General features: G+C 35.2%; 1 protein-coding gene across 1 annotated transcript; it reads left to right on the forward strand.

The window, feature by feature from the left end:
- Positions 1-431: 431 nt before the first annotated feature.
- On the forward strand, positions 432-21,120 carry LOC123538843 (STING ER exit protein-like). Its single transcript, XM_045323244.2, has 7 exons — positions 432-597; positions 5,755-5,869; positions 6,084-6,125; positions 10,662-10,785; positions 11,706-11,795; positions 12,145-12,237; positions 14,212-21,120. Exons 1-7 carry the CDS (start codon positions 477-479, stop codon positions 14,263-14,265), a joined length of 639 nt encoding a protein of 212 aa, XP_045179179.1. The 5' UTR covers positions 432-476; the 3' UTR covers positions 14,266-21,120.
- Positions 21,121-22,052: the final 932 nt, after the last annotated feature.

Raw genomic sequence — 22,052 nt, forward strand, 5'->3', positions numbered from 1 at the left:
AATTGACGATGAGGGTCTTGAGGCCAGAAAACTTGATGAACTATTAACCTCTACATGCAGACTGTGCTAACACAATCCCAGGATTTAAATTTAGGTCTGGCTGTATTTGCGATCGGTAAATATATGTCAGTTATTTTATCTTTTAACTTAACTAACACGCTTTTCTAGGCACTCCTTGGCAACTTCCAGCACATGGCCATGACAGTTAAGTATTGACTGCTGGCCATTACTGTAATCGTTCTTATCTTCCCTTACATTTCTCAAAATTAAAAAAATTACAAATTCTTGCATGTCGGTAAATAGCTATACATAGCTAATGTTTTCCTGTTTACATATATGCACCGACTTTAAATAAAATTTGTATTGTATTGTATTGTATTGCCTCACCTGGCGCCACGGAAGCAACGTGCGTGCAAACGGCATTTATCCTAAACCGGAAACGTCGAAGGAGCGAGGCGCAGAAAAATCGAAAAGCAATGCCAAAGGTTGTCTCAAAGTCCCTTGTCTGTACCGATACAAAAGATGAAGAGGAATATCAAGGAGAAAAGCCATTGAATGTCTACTATTGTCTTTGTGGCCAAATGTGCTTAATACTTGGTAAATTATTTATTTGGAAGTGGCAGTGTCGAGTCAATTCGTTCCCCAGTCAACTCGTCCCACTTTTGGTAATTTCGTTCCCTCAAATTTGGTCAGTTCGTCCACTTTCTTGAAACATTCAGTCTGTCATTATATTTAGCTCATCTGTCACGTAGTGACAGGGTGAGCTTTTGTGATCGTTGGTTGTTCGTCCACAATTTCTTGTGAACACGATAGAGACCAAGCAATTTTGATCAAACTTGTATCAATTGGCATGATATCTCGGTTCCTTTCGAAAACTGGCCAGATCCCATCATGGGTTCTAGAGTACTTGCCCCTTAAAGGGCCAAAATTTGCTGTTGTGCGTTCGTCAACAATTTCTTGCCTGCACGATAGTGGTTTCATAAATTTATGATTTTATTTGAACCAAACTTGCACACAACTTGTATCACCATAAGATCTTGATTCCTTTCTTACCTCTAGACAAGCCTGTTAGGGGTTTTCAAGGGGTATGGACCTCCTTTTTTGGAGATAACATGGTTATTTCTATTTGAATTAACTTTTGTTGAAAATGAAATAACAAATAAGACTTAACCAGTGTTCACTTAAAACTTGTATCTAAATGGTTTACAGAGTGAGATACCAGCATTCACCCGATTGTTTACCTTCTCGTTCAAAACCTAAATAACAGAGGAACTCCAAGCAGGGTCCTGTGATATTTCCGATAAATTGCAACCTGTTCTGCGGTCATGTATAACCAGTCAGTTAAATCTAGCGTTAAAGTCTCGTACCAGAGATTCGAATAATAAGTAGAGCTATCCTACTCACCACGGTGTCGGTGTCGGCGTCACACCTTGGTTAAGTTTTTTGTACCGGTCCACTTTTTGACAAAGTCATTTGAGATAAAGCTTTGAAACTTTCAGCACTTGTTTACCATCACCATGACCAGTTATAGGCAAGAGTACATAACTCCATCAAGGATTTTGGCTGAATTATGGCCCCTTGTGACTTAGAAATCATTGTTAAGTTTTTCGTACCCGTTCATATTTTGACAAAGTCTTTTGAGATAAAGCTTTGAAACTTTCAACACTTGTTTACCATCACCATGTCCAGTTATAGGCAAGAGTACATAACTCCATCAGGGATTTTGGCTGAATTATGGCCCCTTTCACAGTGTACGAAATTCAGATTTGAATCCAATAGCCCGTTCGGGCTACCAGATTAAAAATTTTCCAAGCCCGACACCAAATTCACTAGCCCGAACTGTAAACACCTTAAAATACAAATTTTTGCACCATATAACATTTTGTTTTACAGACATCTCTATGCACGTTTGAAGCACAGGCACGGGTCCAGTGTTTATTTATTTATTTTTCTTTTTTTTCTTCTTTTTTTTAATATAAAAAATCCTTTTTTTCACACAATTAACCTTTTATATGTTAGTCAAATGAAAAAAAAATCGATGACAAAAAATCCGGTCACAGTATCATATACATTGAAAAGGTGAACTACGCGAGAGTAACGCTATGGGAAGCTACTCGGCAAACTTGTGGAACATTTCAAAATTGATGTTTATACACTTGCAGCCGCTACCTGCATGATTGCACCTTCGAAACATTTAAAGCCTTCCATAAATACTAAACTGACCCCACAAATTGCTTTGAAAAACACAGTACAAGTCTCTACGAGCGAAATATTTCAGTTATCCCCGGTGATTTCAATCCGGATAGCGGACGTGTTCCTGGTTTTTATCACTTCGTTTGGCAGCTGAAATCGTCGGGGATATTTGAAATATTTCGCTCCTAGGGACTTGTACTGTGTATTTCAAAGCAATTTATGGGATCAGTTTAGTATTTATGGAAGGCTTTAAATGTTTCGAAGGTGCAATCATGCAGGTAGCGGCTGTAAGTGTATAAACTTCGATTTTGAAATGTTCCACAAGTTTGCCGAGTAGCTTCCCATAGCGTTACGCTCGTATAGTTCACCTTTTCCATGTATATGATATTGTGACCGGATTTTTTGTCAACTCGCCAATTACTGCAACTCGGACTGTTGACAATTTGTAAGATGTAATACCGAGTGCTGAATACACATTACACACACGCTGATAGCATAATTTAAGCTCCACCTACTGCAGGTACTTGTGAGATTTTCGCGAGAAGTGTGAAAGCTAATCAAATTATCCGTTACGCTAGAGGTGATTGTATTCAGCCAATTAGAGCTGCGGTTACGTCTTTGACACTGTGTTTGACTGTCAACATGTAAGAGTGCAAAAACCAATAATTCCATAAGCGTTTCTCAGTCTGGAAAATCACGATGCAGTACTCGTTTAATTAAACAAATGAGGAAAATTCGGTAGCTCAGTCGGGCTTGTACCTGTGGAAAATCGGTAGCCCGAGCTGAAATTTGGTAGCCACGGGCTGTCGGACTACCGTGAATTTCGAACACTGCTTTCGACTTAAAAATCTCGGTTAAGTTAATCTCGGTTAAGTTTTTCGTACCCATTCATATTTTGACAAAAGTCTTTTTAGATAAAGCTTGGAAACTTTCAACACTTGTTTACCATCACCATGCCCAGTTATAGAAAAGAGAACATAACTCCATCGAGGATTTTGGCTGAATTATGGCCCTTTTTGACTTAGAAATCTTGGTTAAGTTTTTCGTACCCGTTCATTTTTTGACAAAGTCTTTTTAGATAAAGCTTGAAAAAAAAAAAAAAAATTATTTGATTACTTGCAAAAAATGTGACAAACAGTATGTGGGACAAACTAAGCAACCTGTATCAAAACGCATGAACAGTCACCGATTTGATATTAATAGTTTTACTGACCCTACTTTTTCCTCAATGGTTGCATCACATTTCAATTTACGAGATCATTGCTTAAAGGACTTTTCTTTTATGCCTATTGATGTTGTAAGAAATGACATTGATCGTCTCTGCAAAGAAACAGTGTGGATACATAAACTGAAAACGCTCTATCCAGATGGTTTAAATTCTAAAGTTTTATTTGATATTAATTGACCAATCAACTAATTGTATTGATCTACTTATATAGATATGTAATGCCGAGTATATCGTTGTTTTTTCCTATTTCTGTTTTTTATATACATAAGTATAGGAAATTTTGTATAAACACTATCCGACAATTTACTCGGTATGTTTGTTAAATCCGTTTAAAGGAACGTTATTTTTAATTTATTTAACATTGTAAATAATGTAGATCTAAACTTTGTATACATTTTACCGCCTTTTTACGCGACGTTGTTTAACGACGTCACGTCCGTTGTTTTTATTGTTATTCTTCCCTGAGGAAGGCTTAACGCCGAAACGTTGGAAGTTAATAATTATCTATGAACAAACGCTACACGTGTTGTTGTTGATTTTTCTTATTTTTTCTTATTTGTAGATAAAGCTTGGAAACTTTCAACACTTGTTTACCATCACCATGCCTAGTTATAGGCAAGAGAACATAACTCCATCAAGGATTTTGGCAGAATTATGGCCCCTTTTGACTTAGAAATCTGGCTTAATTTTTTCGTACCAGTTAATATTTTCTGTAAAGTGTTTGACATATGGCTTTGAAACTTTTATCACTTGTTCAGTATAATAGTCTCTATCTGTAGGAAAGAGTACATAACTCTGTCACCTATTTTGGCTGAATTATGGCCCTTTTTGGACTTGGAAATTTGTTCTGTTTTCATACAACTTTACAAGTCCACGTTTTGTTAAAACTATTTGACATATTGCTTTTAAACTTTGAACACTTGTTTATCATCATGATTTCAATCTGTTGGCAAGAGTACATAACTCTGACAACTATTTTGGCTGAATTTTGGACTTTGAAATTGGTTCACACATTGCCATTTAGTGCAAGACTTATCGAAATCCACAAATACAAGAACATTGTTTGTCTAATCTTTTTTTTTCTTTTGTCTGAATATCTGTGGTAATATTTTGAGCCCATTCTTCAATCAATTCTTCGAAGAGTCGAGCGCGCTGTCACGACTTAAGGGAAAATCGGTTTCAAATAACCAGAAAAATCTCCATAAACAAATAAAATGTGCACTTATTGACCAGTTCAAGGAGAGCTGGCATGAGCAACTTCAACAGTCAAGTAAGGGACTTACTCTAGCTTTAAAGAAATCCATCAGTTTGAGCCATATCTTTTTGAAACTTGAAGAATAAGAATATATAGATATTTTTAGATCAGCCCACCCACTTAGCTCAGTAGGTTAGAGCGTCGGTCTACGGACCACAGGGTCGCGAGTTCGATCCTCGGGTGGGACGTATGTTCTCCGTGACTATTTGATAAACGACATTGTGTCTGAAATCATTAGTCCTCCACCTCTGATTCATGTGGGGAAGTTGGCAGTTTCTTGCGGAGAACAGGTTTGTACTGGTACAGAATCCAGGAACACTGGTTAGGTTAACTGCCCGCCGTTACATGACTGAAATACTGTTGAAAAACGGCGTTAAACCAAAAACAAACAAGATATTTTTAGATTCAGAACTGCAAATCATTCGTTTCCTATTAAAACTGAAAGGTATGACTGTGATGGAACCCCAGTTAATAAGAAAAAATGGTTGTTTGAAAAGAGGGGACAGACTGACCCAAAAGAGGACGAGTTGATTGGGTGATGAGTTGACTCAACCATGAAAGTTTTTCTCTGTCTGTTCATAAAACTGAACAAAACCAGTGTTTTCCTGCCAGTTAACAATATTAGATATCTCACTAAACCCTCGTTTTTGAGCTCTTGTTTGATACATATACAATTTGTTATTCGGGTGGAACTTTAAAAAGCAAGAAGGGTGTTCATGTGTCGACAGTGTTAAATTTGATTTGATTAAATCAATTTGTTCGGTTTTGCAATGTAATCGAATCCAGTAGTGCCAAATGTATTGCAGAAAAGATAAAAAAGCATGAATTTTGCAGCAATGCTGCTAAACATTACCTTGAATTTGTGAATGTTTTTCCAGTTTAATTTGAGAAAATATTACAATTGTGGACCCTAATAGAATATAGAAAGCCAATCCTGTGTCACAACTGAAAGCAACCATTGCAATTGTTTCATGTTTTGAAGATCATGTAAATGTTTACAAATTTCTGTATACATTGGAGCTTTACTAGAAGCACATAGAGTTGTTGTACTTTGATGTTGAAATGTTTATGCTTACAGATTGTCCAATTGAGAAGTTACCATTACGTCCGAGAGATGGTGCCCGTGTTATAGATGGTGCAAAACATGCCTACAAGATGACGTGTGACCCTGATGAAATTGTGTACCTACAAAGGTATAATGGATTTTATTTTTGAAATGACGAAGGTGTTTAAAGGCATCTTCTCAGAACATTTATCTCAAGTCATGGATTTTTTTTCCTAAAAATGACATTATTAAAATAGCTATACTATCTTATTCAAGTTACCAGTATGGAAATGACTCCTGGTATGAAAATGTAGCAGCAATACTTTATACTGGTATTTTCATACACTCGTTTCTATTTCCAGACCTGCTGGAATTGAAAAACAGTACAGACAGAAATGCAAAAGGTAATTGTAGTTTCTAATAGATTTAAGAAATAATAATAAGAAGAGATAATATAATAATATATAGCAGAATCATGGAGTAAGTTTTGTTATTTTTTCTAGTCATTTGGTATCATGTTGAACATTCAATTTTACTTTAATAGAATTCTGGTTTTTAAGCCAGTGCTAGGGGATGAGAGGGTTGTTGCATATTTCGAGTCTGCTGTTATGTTGCTTGGTTGGGTTCTGTGCTTCCAAAGGATCTTTTCACAGATTTTATTAATATATTTAATCTGAATGAAAATGTTATACACTTGTGAAACTATTTGAAATTTTCATGAGGATATAGCATGAGTAAATTATTCTGCTTTGCGTAAGTTGTAAAACTGATGAGTGTTGAATATATCTAAAACATTGCTATATATTATTTTGATTCTTGTATGCCTTTCATATAAAAAAGTGGATGAAATAGAGAAGCATCAGGGTCCTCCCCAGGCCCTTTCAGCCGGGCGCCGCGCCCGGCTAAAATATCTTAGCGCCCGGCTATAAAATTTCAATATGTAAATGTTCATGTATACATTTTATCACCTGTAAACATAACCAGGTGCTGCATATATCTATGGTGTCAAATAGTAGGTTGATATGATTACACATCTGGCAGAGTAATTTAATGCTTAGAAGTCTAATAAATATTTTTGTACACCTTATAATAGATTCCGAGTGACTGTGCTATTTAAGTGTAACTTGGTTCTGTTGTGAAATGCCTCATAGAGTTGTTGTATTTTCCATATAACAATTACCTACATTGTTAAAGGTCCTTCCAAATATTCTTTTTAAGTTGAAAAAGCAGTGTCAGTCTCTTGACATTAAATCACTTGCTTGTACTGCTTTGTTTTAAGCCTCTCATTCACTTAAGGTAGTTTTATTGAAAATGGATGGTTCCATGCTATTGCCCGTGTGTTGCGAAGATGTGCTGCTAGTGTTTCTGGCACCATAAAATGCATAATTTCATGATGTGACCTTACATGTCATTTATCCCACATAAGCTGTGAAATGAAATAAATGGGGAAATTGTATATTTAATATATTTTTACAACTCAACTTCAAGAAGTTAACATCGTCGCGTGAGTGGAACGATGCTCTATCTACCATTTTTTAAACGTGGCGAAAATCGCTTCCAAAGTTTAACTCTCGTCCAGTTTCTTTATTTCTGGGCAAAAAATGGTGATAAATATATCTACTTATTCCTTGCGCTTAGTTCTTTCAGACTGTAAATGCTTTTAAATACATTTCGTTTTTACTTTTCTGCATTTATACATTTTTCCCTTTGGAGATAGAGCAAATTTGACAAAAATAGAAAAAAATGTTAAAGGTGTATTGCTCTATCGGGAGATAGAGCACTGTGAATTTACAAAATTGGACATAGAGCAAGATAATATTTATTACAATTGTATATTGAAAATAGTGCGAGAGCTCTTAAACAGTAAATAAAGTCATTGAACTCATTTTGAAATTAAAGGAGGATTGGATTTGGTTTTAGTATCATCAAACTGACATAATATCATAGGCCATATTGCAACTTTCAAGATTTTCTTTGAGAAGGAGGCATTATTTTTGGCAGGCGCGGATACCTGGGTATATGACTTTCTTCGTGTCAACTGGATGGCTTCCTCACATGAAAAAAGCGAGGTTTCAAACAGTGGTGAGGGGCAGGCGTTCAAAGTCAGAAGATTTGGACTGATTTGCCAATGGTTTTACCATGCTGTCCGTATTGTTCAGGGTTAACTGAACTGCTACGCTATAGACATAATTCGCTGTTAAACTAGACACATTGGTCCTACTTATTTACAGATGGGTATTCGTAAACCATATCGTAGTATTGTGTTAAACAACAACAGAAATATTTTGAAGTTTAATCACTCAATAACCCAATAGTTATTGTCAGCAATGAACAAAGATCTAAAATCTTTTTTAGTCGTAACTATTCTATTTGCCAAATACAACTAGCTTTTCATTACGCTGAGTAAGATTTTCCGTGTTTTGTTATCAGTTGGCATTAAGGTTGACATAATACTAAGCATTATAACAATACCTAATGACATTGTCTTTGCAACTGAATATTCTCAGTAATAACTTTATTCTTTCACAAAACGACAGTTTTATATTATGTTCAATTTTTGCATGTAACTGCACTTGTCAGTCATACCAGTTCTCTTTTACACAACACAATCAATGTTATATTCATGTCTCTTTTTAGCTATTAGTATAGGTGGATTGTACGGCATCCATCGTCCGTCTTCCTACGTCAACATTGTACTTAAAATTTTTCTCCTCTGAAACTACTGGTTACATTTATACCAAAACTTGGTCAGCAGAATTTTGGGATAGATCTCTATCAAGTTTGATCAAATGGTTAATCTTGGTCCCTTTAAGGGCAGCTACTGCCAGCTCTAGTAAAGAAAAAATAGGAAAAACATTTAAGGAATTTCTCATGAAACGCTTGATGGATCTTTATCAAACATAGTCTGTAGCATCATTATAACATCCTCCCCCAAACTGGTTCAGCTGGGGACGATTGGCCCCTTTGAGGGGTTACCATAGCTAAAATTAGAAATTCCCTTAAATGATTTTATCTCATAAACCACTCAATGGATCTTCTTCAAACTTGATTTGTAGCATCATTATAAGAATCTTCACCAAAATTGTTTTGTTAGGGGCACTTGGTCTGTTAGAGTTCAAAACAGAAATACCTTTAAACGACTACTCATGAACCATTTGATGGATATTCACCAAACTTGGTCTAGAGACCAGTATAAGGTCCTTTCTCAAATTTGTTTGATTAAGGGCACTTTTTAATAGAAATACATTCTGGTCATGAATCGCTGGATGGATCTTCATCAGAGATGGCCGATGGCATCATTAGAGGGCTCTATCTCAATTTTATTCAAACGGAGACTGTTTGCTCATTCTATGGCCAAAATCAAAAATACCATTAATGACTACTTCTAATGAACCACTCAGTTGACTGTCATCATTCTCGGTCCGTAGCATCATTATATTGTCCCCTCCATTTTTTTAATTGTGGGATGGGGGTGGGGGAGCGCATGGCCCTCTAAGGGGCCACTAGACCTAAAGCTACAAATGCCTTTATATGACTACCTCTCAACTGCTTGATGGATCTTCGTCAAACTTTTATCAGGCCCTTTAACTAATTTATGCAATTAGTGCGGCCTCTTTTGGGGCTGCTAGAGGTGCAAAATAGAGATACCTTCTACTAAATTCCTCTCTAACTCCTGAAGGGGTCTTCATAAAACTTGTCCGGAGCATCATTATAAGATCTTTTATCATGCTATGTCTTATATCAAATCTATTCATTTTAGGGGCCACTAGAGTTGAAAAAGAAATAACTTTAGATGATTTCTTTCGATGGTTATGTGCGTTGGTGCGTGACAGCAAAATGATAATAAAAAACTAATGAACAGGTTAAAGGATTTTCACCAAACCAAGTTAGAAGCAAAGTCAGATGGTTAAGGCTTTCTTCAATTGAAGGACTTAGGCCCATTTAGGCCTCTTGTTAACTTTTCACATAATTCTGACAATTAAATTAAGGCTCAAAGATATTACATCGCAAATAATATGTCCCGGTCATACCTTTCATACTAATCTTATTGTATGTATTCCATTTAGTTTCTGCATGTTGTTCTCAAATCTGGTGGCATACATTTCAACTATAATACTGAGTATCATAACAAGAATTCATAGCATTTATTTTGCAACTAAACATTTGTAGTCACAGCACACATGTTTTATATTTAGTACAGTTACATCATGTGATACTTTAATAGTTGTGTGGCATTGATTTTGATTCACACCAACCATTTGTAATAATTGACTACTTAAAATTCTAAGAAACATATATATCAATTCTCTCTAACAAACACAATCGTTTTTTATATTCCTTACAGTTTCTTCATGTACGTACTTTCATTTAGTGAGTTGAATTTCAGCATTGCATTCCTTGTTTGATATTTGTCGTTGTTTTTTAAGTATTTAATTTTCGATTTTCTCTGTTGTCAAGGGTTGCAAGTTTAACGATATGATTTTTGCGTCTGGAAGTAGGGATAGTGTACTGCTAGTTTTTGTTGTCTTACGAATACTGCATTCAGCAAAATTTGCATAGTTAAAAAAGTGATCAACAAGAAAATTAGTTAGCGCCTGACTGTAACTTTGTAAAGTAAAATATGTTCTGTTTTTGGTTTTATTTCTACTGCTCTTAATAGACAATTACTTACTATCACAAATTTGCTTCTTGGAAACATGTTTGCAAATACTGTTGTTATATTCAGTGGTATTTCTTAAGATACAGCTTCAGAATGACGAAAATATTTTCTGTCCGAAATACACATCAATAAGGTTACGTTTTCTTGCTCCAGAACGATAGAGCTCGGCGAGACAAACAAAATGATGTAAAAATCTCATTTTTTCAAAAAATGGAGATAGAGCACTATAAGAATCAGGCGACGACATGATGATGATAATGACACAACTCCTTTGTTGCAGATGTGGTTTATGGATAGCCTACCACCACCAGGGTAGAAGTACAGTTATGTTTATTATAGATGGTTCTATGAAGACAGAAGGCGTCAAGAAAGATGTCTATAGTCAGATTGCAAAACCAAAGAAGGTAAGCTATTTGTAAACTTGCTTATGTCCTAATTTTTGAAGTCATTATTACCGACAGTTTAAACATTAACATGGTCAGCCTGGGAACTGGAAATATTTGTTTAAAGACCCATACATGTTAAGGGTATCTGCCATAAAGTTTAGTTTAAAACAAATGAAAGGAACCATACATGATTATGGGGCCTATATGGCCAAGTGGTTTAGGTCACTGACTTTGAATTACTTGCTCCTCGGCTCTCTGTGTTGGAAACTGTTCCTGGAGAGTAGGATTCTTTCATATGAGCCAGCTGACTAATATTTGGTACTTAGGTGCCTGTATGTGTCAGAAACACTGGGCAGAGGATGTTAGAGATCAAAGATCAAATAGATCAAATAATATCTACTCAATATTAATATTTTCTTAACCACTCAAAGGATTTTCATAAAACTAACATCATTTATTAATCTAATCAAGATGACGTGAAAACTGCCCAACCAAGGTCACTAGGCTCAGTGTCAATGTTGGACTTGAAGGTCAAAGATCATTATCAGAACATTTTACTTTCCATATATATCAAACGGGCATATGGGGGTATTACTTTCCTTTAGTGACAGTTCTAGATTTTCTAGTCTTGTCTACTTAGTGCAAACAATGCTTTTATAAGCATATTCAAATAATTTTGTTCATACTTTCACTGTAACAAGAGAATTCAATATTTAATAATTACTTAAAGGTGAAATAATATGCATAATCAGTTCTCGTTTCCAGTCCCCTATTTCAGTACACAACATGTTCTCACCTCTGTATGTGTGTTCTTTGGAGATGATTTACATGTGAATTTAATTTGCAATGAAATGCTTTGTAGTCTGAACTGTTTGAAGGGAATGAACTCATTGGCTACTTTAAAGACTAATTATAAAGATTCAACATTTTCTTTACAGGTGACATTGACAAAACACACAAAGAATATGGGCAAGTTCAGTTCTGTTACTGTGTCAACAATGGAAGATGAGGAGGAGGAACTAGAAGCTGTAAGTGTTGTATTTACTACATAGTTATCAGCATTGAAAATACCAGGTTAGTGTGCCTGTGGTTTAATGTTTTCTGGAGGAAAGAATTTTAATGAATGCAGTTCTGATTTACAATTTAAGAGATAAGATTAATATTTTTATATAGAGAAACTTACGTTTAGTTACTTAGTATGCTGTACACTCTGTAGAAAAACAAGTTTGTCATCAATGAATGAAAATTGATGAAAAAACTTAAGTTTTGTGTGTGGGGTGGGGGGGGGGGGTTGTGAATTGGTCAGTTTTGTCATTCAACCAGTTTGATCAAGACTGTATTCCTTACCGGAACTATGTATATGTGTTGTATTTACAGAAAGAAATTGCTGATTCCTATGCTGCCAATGCCAAGGTCATTGAGAAACAGATGCTGAGGAAAGGAATGAGCAAGCGTAAACTAATGGAACAGGTCTGTAAACCACCTCTATCATTAGCATAAATTATTTTAGGTTTAGGTTTCTCCAGGTAACAGATGTTGGTCAGCTGTTAAGTCCATTTCCAGTGTTTCACCAGAGAGGACTTATGGATTGCTTCCTGTCTGTCAGTTTCTAAGTCTGTAAACCTGTGTTACAAAGTGGGATCCTGTAATCATTTTTAAAGAACATATCTATTAATGAAACTTGGTACATGGCAATATGGAGAGTATGCATATTATTCTATTTGTTGCTGTGGTAGAATCTATGGTTGCTATGGCAACAAATAGTCCAAAAGTATGACATAAAGGTGGATTCTGCGGTAACTTCAAAAGTACAAGAGATTTATTTTTTTTGTTAAGCTTGATATGAATATATATGGGCAGTATGGCAGCAATTGTTGCTTTGGCAACAAAAAAGATAGAACAAAAAACATGACAAAAATTTGGATTCTTGGAGAAAGTAAAAATTGCAAGAGATTTATTCATGAAGCCTGGGACATAGATAGAAGGCAATGTGTAGAAAAAACAGGTCACTTTATTTTGGCAAATTAGCTGTTTGTTTGTCCATATGTTTGTCTATTTGTCCATCCCTTAGCAACAAAAGATAGATTCTCTGTTAACTTACAAGTACAAGAAATTTTTTCATGAAACCAGACCCAGATGGTAGGTTTAACTTACTTGAAGAATATGTACTTACTAAATACTCTTTGCCATGTAAAAATGTTGTTCCTGTATAGCATAGATAAGACAAATGCCCCTATCTGTAGGGAACCTATATTGCTTGGCATTTTCTGTTTGTTAGACAGGACATCAGGAATAGTGTACATAGGTCAGAAACAATGTAAATGCTACAAGTTAATAAGTAGAAAACAAAAGACACTACATGTATATTGACAGATTGAGCATTCATTTACTACTGCAGTTTTGTGAACTTGAAATTTTTTCCTCACAACTGAAAAGAAACCACTTCAGTGAAAAATTTATAGATAATTATAGAACTTTTCTGTGAAAGCAATATTGATGAAAGACGTCCTTTTTGTATGGCTGGATTGACTGGTTTACATATTCAGACTTGTGTTATCAGTGAAAATTCTGCCTTACCAAAAATGAATATTCATTACTATTATTTATAACGTATGCTGAAACAGACAATTTTATTATGTTGTAACATGATCTTGGCTTGAGTTTAAGCGTATCAGGGTATTAAATTTTTCATAACTTGACATTTTTGGTGACATATTTTAAAGAAAATGTGTACAGTAAATTAATGGTTTGACCAAAAGTAAATAAAGTAATATACACACTGTTGTATGCTCAGTTACTGATTTGGAAAGAAGTCATTTACCACTTTGTGCAATAACCGTAAATTTCCCAAAATGCAACCACTGCTGCAGTACCTTTCCTATATAAAACATCACCCAACCCGAAGGGAGGCATATTAGTTTTCAACTGTCCGTCCGTTCGTTTGTTCGTTAGTTCGTTAGTTCGTTAGTTCGTTCGTCACAACGTTAACTTATTGCATGAAGGCACTTTACTCGCGAACCACTGCACCCAGGACCTTCAAACTTCACATGCTGATAGTACTTATTGAGTACACGACCCCTACTGACTTTGGGGTCATAGGTCAAGGTCACCAGGTCAAAGGTCAAGGTGCTGCGGGGGCATTTGTCACCATTAGTGACAGCTCTTGTTGAGCTCTAGAAATAACTAAAGATAGATGCTACAAAAGGAACATGAACCAACTGTCTTATTGGTAGACCTGTACTCTACACTGTGCTAGTTGGACTTTTACAGAGCCTTATTCAAAAATAACAATTTATCTCAGGAAACTTGTTTGATTTTATGCTAGAAATTGTATAGAGTTGTGCTTATAAAATAGTTAAAACAGCTCTCAAAAAGTTTGGAAACCACAGTCACTGTGAATTTATGCAATGGCTTTCAGATATAACTTTGTTTGTTACTTTACAGGCGGAGGAGGAAGCAAAGAAAATGAGACCAAAAGGAACGTTGATAGACAAGTAGAGGGCAGTAACTGGCAGAATATTATACATGTGAGAAGACAGCAAGTGTTTCAATCAGAGAACAACAGTACCGTAGCAACAGTTGTGTTATTCTGTGATACCTTCATCCAGTTGTGATAATCCTACAATTTGCAACTTTGAGAATGGAAAAGTTTACAGCTTCGGGATGGAAGATAATGGTGTGGACAAGGGGGATAGATTTTCATGATTCAACAGAAAAGTTCTCAATGGGAAGATGAAGTAAATGAAATCAAAATAAGGATCTAATTTGGTCAATGTTATAGCATTATGATAGTTACGTATGTCATTATTATGATCACTAATTGGTTACAGGAAATTGAACATGTGAAATGTTTAGAATTAGTTTGAAAATATATTTTCTTTCCTGTATTTACTGATTGTACTAATTTGTGGTATTAGAGGGACATACAAACGTAAGTGTTTAATTCACCTTTTATATTGCAAGGATTTTCCTTTATTGCTCTTTCAGTGATAGGTCATAGTATTTCTGTTATACATCATTTATTATATATTTTAGTCATTTTAGGCCAAACGTTGTAAAAAAATGTAATATTGACTCCATTTAAAAGTTTATTCACTTGAAACTTTTGCAATATTTTGTTTTAGCTTAAGCAAACATGAGCAATTGTCCTGCAAAAATGACATATTTGCTTATAAAAAAAGGATTTTAAGAAAACTTGTACAATTCTAAAAGGTTACTACTACCAGCTCTGCAGACCTGTATAATAAAGTACAACATTTATCTAGATATGATAGAATAAAGAAGAAATTCATTGATTACCTGTTACAAATTTGGTGTTTCAAACAGTAGATCTTTTATCATTGCAGAATCTTCATTTTACGTTTGTTTTGTGGTAGACATTCAAATGTGGATATAAACTGTTTCTGCTATTCACATTGTATGTAGAGAATCATTTGCCACAGAATTATTATAAAAGTGCTGTCATGTTAAAAAAAGATATATAACTATATATTATTTTTCATGTGTGCTTTGCAAAATTGAAAGGTTTTTAAAGATTTTTTTTTCTACAAACTAACTTGTATATCCAAGTTAAACAACTCTTTATTTACTTAAAAAAATTGTTTGAAGGTTTGCCGAATGTATCAAGCCATATCAGTAAGTATCAAATCACGGTAATAAATGCATACTACAAGATTGAAACTTCTTACTAATTAAACATTCTAACAATGGTAATATAAATCATAAGAAGGAAAAGTGGAACACAGGACCAGACACGGAATGTAAATACTTACATTTAATCTGACTAGTTTTGGGCTATATTAGCCCTTCATCAAACTTATACATCTTATTTCTGTGGTTACCTTTTGAAATGATAGAATAAGCATAAATGTACAGTCAGTAACTGTTATGAAACATTTATATAGCAAATACAAAATAAGATCAGGCAATTTAATATATATATAGTAACTATTAACATTTAGATATTTAGTCAAATAATTGACTCAGTCATACAGTAAAAAACATACAGTATTCAACACTCTTGTGTTAAAAAAGATATTAATAATCAAAAGTTAAATGAGTCTTGGTTGATTTTTAGCTCACCTGAGCACAAAGTGCTCAAAGGTGAGCTTTTATGATCACCCCGTGTCCATTGTCGTCGGCGTCGGTGTCAACAATTTGACTGTTAACACTCTAGAGGTCACAATTTTGAGCCAATCTTAATGAAACTTGGTCAGAATGTTACCCTCAATAAAATCTTGGACGAGTTCGATATTGGGTAATTTGGGGTCAAAAACTAGGTCACCAGGTCAAATCAAAGGAAAAGCTTGTTAACACCCTAGCGGTCACAATTTTGGCCCAATCTTAATGAAACTTGGTCAGAATGTTATCCTTAATAAAATCTTGGATGAATTCGATATTGGGTCATCTGGGGTCAAAAACTAGGTCACCGGGTCAAATCAAAGGAAAAGCTTGTTAACACTCTAGAGGCCACATTTATGACTGTATCTTCATGAAACTTAGTCAGAATGTTAATTTTGATGATCTTTAGGTCAGGTTGGAATCTGGGTCATACGGGGTCAAAAACTAGGTCACGAGGTCAAATCAAAAGAAAAGCTAGTTAACACTCTAGAAACCACATTTATGACCTTATCTTAATGAAACTTGGTCAGAATGTTAATCTTCATGATCTATAGGTCATGTTCAAATCTGGGTCAGGTGGGGTCAAAAACTAGGTCACCGGGTCAAATCAAAGGAAAAGCTTGTTAACACTGTAGAGGCCACATTTATGACTGTATCTTCATGAAACTTAGTCAGAATGTAAATCTTGATGATCAACAGGTCAAGTTCGAATCTGGGTCATGTGGAGTCAAAAACTAGGTCACTGGGTCAAATCAAAGGAAAAGCTTGATAACATTCTAGAGGCCATATTTATGACTGTATATTCATGAAACTTAGTCAGAATGTTAATTTTGATGATCTTTAGGTCAGTTGCAATCTGGGTCATATGGGGTCAAAAACTAGGTCACCAGGTCAAATCAAAAGAAAAGTTAGTTAACACTTTAGAGGCTGCATTTATGACCATATCTTAATGAAACTATCTTGATGATCTTTAAGTCAATAGGTCAGGTGAGCGATACAGGGCCTTCATGGCCCTCTTGTTTTTATTATGCCCCCCTTCGAAGGAGGGGTATATTGTTTTGCAGATGTTGGTTGGTTGGTCGGTCCGTCTGTATGTAGACCAATCTGTTTGAGGATGATAACTCAAGAACGCTTTGGTCTAGGATCATGAAAGTTGATGAGAGAGGTTCGTCATAACCAGAAGATGACCCCGCTTGATTTTGAGATCAGTAGGTCAAAGGTCAAGGTCTCATTGACCCAGAACAGTAAAACAATTTCCGGATGGTAACTCAGGAACGCTTGGGCCTAGGATCATGAAAATTGATAGAGAGGTTGTTCATCACAAGCTGTTGACATCTGTTGATTTTAAGATCAGTAGGTTGAACATTTAAACGGTTTCCGGACGTAAACTTGAGAACACTTGGGCCTAGGATCACGAAACTTGATGGTTGACCATGATCAGCAGATGACCCCTATTGTTTTTGAAGTCAGTAGGCCAAAGGTCAAGGTAAGCGACCCAGAACAGTTAAAGGTTTTGGAATGGTAACATAAGAACTCTTGGGCCTAGGATCATGAAAGTTGATAGGGAGGTTGATCATGACCAGCAGATGACCTCTATTGATTTTGAGGTCAGTGGGCCAAAAGTCAAGGTCACATTCACCCGGAACAGTTAAAACTGTTTCCGGACGATAACTTGAGAACGCTTGGGCCTAGGATCACAAAACTTTATAGGCAGCATATGACCCTATTGATTTTGAGGTCAGTAGGTCAAAGGTCACATTAACCCAGAACAGTAGAACTTTTTTGTACATTGACCAAATAATTTCAGTTCTTTGTGCAATTACTGAATGTATCAAGGGGGGCATTTTGTGTTCTACGAGTTCTTGTTTTCACATTGTTGTCCCTTTTTGATGCAAGACATTGAAAGTTTGTAAGAAAATGTTTACAGTTTGCAGCTACATAATTTTATGTATCAGTGACATCATGTCATAACAGTGACATAATGCCACTGACATTATCACTGTGTAAACTCAAGGAGTATGTGTTATGGACAGTTCTTGTTTCCTTCACTTTCTCTTTCCTTCTATTTCTCAGAGTGTGGTATTCCAAAAAGGGCTTCATCAAAATGATCCCATTTCTTTTCAAAAGAGTAGAAGTAGTGTGGGTTAACATGAGAAGTTTCAGAAAAAACATGTTCACTGCATGATTTGTTTATAAAGAGAATGATATGAGGAATTAATTTACTCATGTTTCCTAAGTCTTTATACATCCTTGTATAAAAGCGAGATTATTTGTCATTTTGCTCATGTATGTTGGCAGATTGATAGACCAGATCAATTCTTGTGTAGTTTGACCTATAGCCATCATACTTCATAATGTGATATCATTGACAAGTATGTCAGCTATTATGATTTGCCATTCAAAGTTGCAGTGACTTTGAAATGAAAATTCTTTAATTGCAGGACATAAAGTTAAGAAATTTCACAGAATTGTCAGTGGTCTGAAAATAACCTCTATGTGAAGTAGTAACATTTTAAAGCTATTTCTGTTGAATGAGCAGTCAAGGACGTACTTCTTAAACTTGGTAGTGTATTTGTCATTGGTATATGAATGCCCAGAAAGGCTGATATGGAGAGCATGCATATTTTACAAGAAGTTCATGTCGCTGTGTAAGTGATAAGGATTAATTTCTTAGCAGCTTCAAAAGGTTGTCATTAGTGATGAAACATTTTGAAGCATCTGAAACTGTAGTTTCAGTTGTTGTTGTTGTCTCTTCCTCTGCTGTGTGTCATGTTGAAGGTTGTTTTTGCTCTTTTCAAACTTCTTAGCTCGCCTGAGCACAATGTGCTGGGTGTTAGCAGTTGTTATCATTCACTGTCCGGTTGTTAATCGTTTCCTTTAAATATCATCTCTGAAACCACATGTTGGAGCTTGATGAAACTTGACATGGATGAACCTAGGATGGCTTCCTGTCAAAGTTGTTAAGACAGTTTTACTTTTCTGCACATAATGGCAGTCAGAATTAAGAAAAAGAAAACTTTTCAAATGCAATCTTTGTACTATTTCAATTTTGAAATAAGTTCACAGTCACTGTGGGTGACTGAAATAGTGTTTTTCCAATGACAAATATTTACAAAATGTTGAAAACAGGTCTTCTACAGAAAAATATCTGGTCAAGTTTCAAAATAATTTCATAGAAATGTTCTAGTCATGAATTCTTTTTATCTCTGAATCGGCAGTCCATAACGACATTTCATGGAAGTCAGTTAATCAAATGCAACAGTTTGTCAGATTGTATATTTGTTCAAATTTGATTCATCAGTAAAGACGATTAATCTGAAGTAATATTTTGTTGAAAAATGCCAGGAACTGTCATTAGGATTGTCTAACAACAACACTTAAAGCTGCACATTTCATTCATTCAATAGATAGCCAAAAGTTAATTGACACATGCACAAAATAAGTCACTGCTCTTGAAAAAGTACTTTGATATTTGATACAGTATACAATCCCTTTTAAGAAAAAAAACTGTCGTGGTCAGCCTTTTACCATGTTCAGCAGATTGTTATATTCATTGAAATGGTCTTTGACAAAACATGGTGCAACACCAGTTATCAAAGTAATTTGACTGAAGTGTTTCTTGGATGACTACCAAAGTTGTTACTTGTTTGAACTTTGAACCTGAAGTAAGCGATATAATGCCATCATGGACCTCTTGTCTTCTTTTTTATTGCAGAATAAAAAAAACAACACAAAAAAAGAACGTATTAAATGAATTTGATAAAAAATGAAAATAAGATAAAGAGATACAGATTACTCTTTGCAATTCCTGTAAATCTTGTTTCTCTCAGTCTACATGATAATAATAAATTAATAATAATTTATAGAAACATGCATTATTAGGCTATTACAAAGACAGTAGCACTGCATACACAAGAAGAAACTAGTACACATGTATAAGTACTCTACATATGCTATAACATGGCCTAGGAGCCACAGGTTTTAACATCTTTAATACCAAGCAGAAGTATAAGTTTGAGATGATGTATATATATCCCACCCCAACTATTTCACAAATGGAATGGGTATTAACTGGACAATATTTCTTTACCAAGTTTTGTTTTGATAGAAACTTATTCTGTGTTTATTTATTAAATGATCCAAACATTTTTCCTCTTAAAATATTTACAACTAAAATGTGCAAATATGTTGCCAGTTAAGAAAATGGATTTGTATGAATTTTGGAAAATGATAAAGATAATGCTTTCAGGTGTTTCTAAACTATTTACAAAATGGATGCCAGTATGCATCTGGTAGAGGTTGAAATGGAAATTACGCTGTGAGCAATTATTGTGTTTGCTTTGTTTATCAGAATACATAGATATTTTCAGATATTGTGTATTTGTTTATACTTTCAGTTGAGGATATTATAAATTTTTGTTTATTTTACTATGGTGTAAACAGATTCATTTAAGATCTTGTTTGAGAAGTATAAGAGAATTTGATTGTACAATATAAAACAAATTTTCTTTCTCTTTTCTGTATTCAGCTGGATAGCTCATCCAGGGAAAAAAATTATATTTGATATTTTTATCAGGGTTGCCACTTACCTGGAACAGTTGGGGGAAAATGATTTTTTTTCAAGGTCAATAAATTGTCAGGGAAATCTTGATAATGGTCAGTGAAAAATGAAATTTTAGAAAAGTCATGGAAAAGTCTTGGAAAATAAAATTCTTGGTCCATGTTTAAAATGTACAGTGGCTGTGGCAGCCTTCAAGCAGTATTTATTAGTATTTCCAAACACATTTTGGTGTTTGTGTATAAACATTATTTAAATGTGTTTGAATCAATTTCGTTTTATGTTAATTTTTGGAATTTTGAAGACTGAAAGACTTTGTTACCCTTTGCCTCCAAAGCATAAATATAAAAGGGTGGATTGGACAGCTGTAGGGGGGGGCGGGGAGGAGGCCGGAAAAATATGGTGGTATTGGTCAGTGAAAAGTATGGTTTAGTCAGGGAATTTCATTTTCTCAATTAAGTGGCACCCCTGTTTATGTCCCCATTGGAAGAAGAGTTATATTGTTCATGGCAGTCTGCCTATCAGTCTGTTGGTTCAAATAGAAAATGCTTTGGCCTATTGTAGAAGGCATAATTATGTATTTTACATAGCTGTCATTCAGTTTGAGACTACCAGATATTGTAGTGATATATTTAAATTATTCATGAGTAATAAATGTTATGATTATTTCAGAATAGTTGTTGGTTGTCATTCTGTTACGGAATTTTCATATTTTTAGCTCATCTTAATATTGTTCATGGTGAGCTGTTAGTATAGATGGATGGTCTGTCGTTACACATTCACATTTTTACTTTTAACATCTTGTATACTACTGGTCAAGATTACACCAAGCTTGACAGCAGCATGCTTGTCTGTTCAAATAGTTGATTTACCCTACTTAGAGGCCGCCAGAGCTAAAAATAGAAAGATACTTCCATGGTGATATAATGGTCAAATTTGACAGCATCACGTCATGAATAACTTAATGGATCTTAACTTGGCCTGTAGCATTATTGTCTAGACCTCACGCAAGTTCAGGTTGACCTCATTTAGGGTAGCCAGGGCTGACAATACTTTTCATGAACGGTTAGATAGATCTTCACCAAACTAGACTGTAGCGATTCCTTGTATGCAGTATGCAGTTCTCTAAAGTTTGTGCAAATGGTTCTGCTCAACTACCAGAGCTAAAAATGCTTTCAAACTTAACACTTCTTCAGCATCATGAGGTGATCTCTCAGGATAAGTTACATAACTCTTTTATAGCTTTTATTATGTCTCCAACACCAAGGTTTGATTTACTTCTGTCTCTGTGTGTCGGTCCGTCTGTCACAAATCTTGTTCGCTCTCCAAGTTGAACATTTCTAATGTGATCTTCACCAAACTTGAACAAAATGTGTTTACCAATAAGTCCTCTGCCAAGTTCGATAACCAGCCAAATCGCCAAGGCTCTTTAGATTTATGGCCCTTGAATTGCCGAAAATCGCTCTGGCTTTGGGGGCAGAAATGGCTCGTATACTATTAATCATGTGAAAAGTAGTATACGAGGCATTTATCTCCCCCACACCCCCCCCCACCACCCAAGACCGAATTATGTCCGATGATTAGGCAGTTGGGGTCTTGGTGCATG

The sequence above is a fragment of the Mercenaria mercenaria genome, chromosome 18 (genome assembly GCF_021730395.1).
Source record: "Mercenaria mercenaria strain notata chromosome 18, MADL_Memer_1, whole genome shotgun sequence".
NCBI classification, from domain to species: Eukaryota; Metazoa; Mollusca; class Bivalvia; order Venerida; family Veneridae; genus Mercenaria; species Mercenaria mercenaria.

What these genes read in the sequence shown, in the direction of transcription:
- LOC123538843 (XM_045323244.2), top strand. Translation starts at nt 477, where the DNA reads ATGCCAAAGGTTGTCTCAAAGTCCCTTGTCTGTACCGATACAAAAGAT. An exon ending in CCAAATGTGCTTAATACTTG is followed by an intron (nt 598 to 5,754) that starts GTAAATTATTTA and finishes TTATGCTTACAG; the next exon opens with ATTGTCCAATTGAGAAGTTA. An exon ending in TACAGACAGAAATGCAAAAG is followed by an intron (nt 6,126 to 10,661) that starts GTAATTGTAGTT and finishes CCTTTGTTGCAG; the next exon opens with ATGTGGTTTATGGATAGCCT.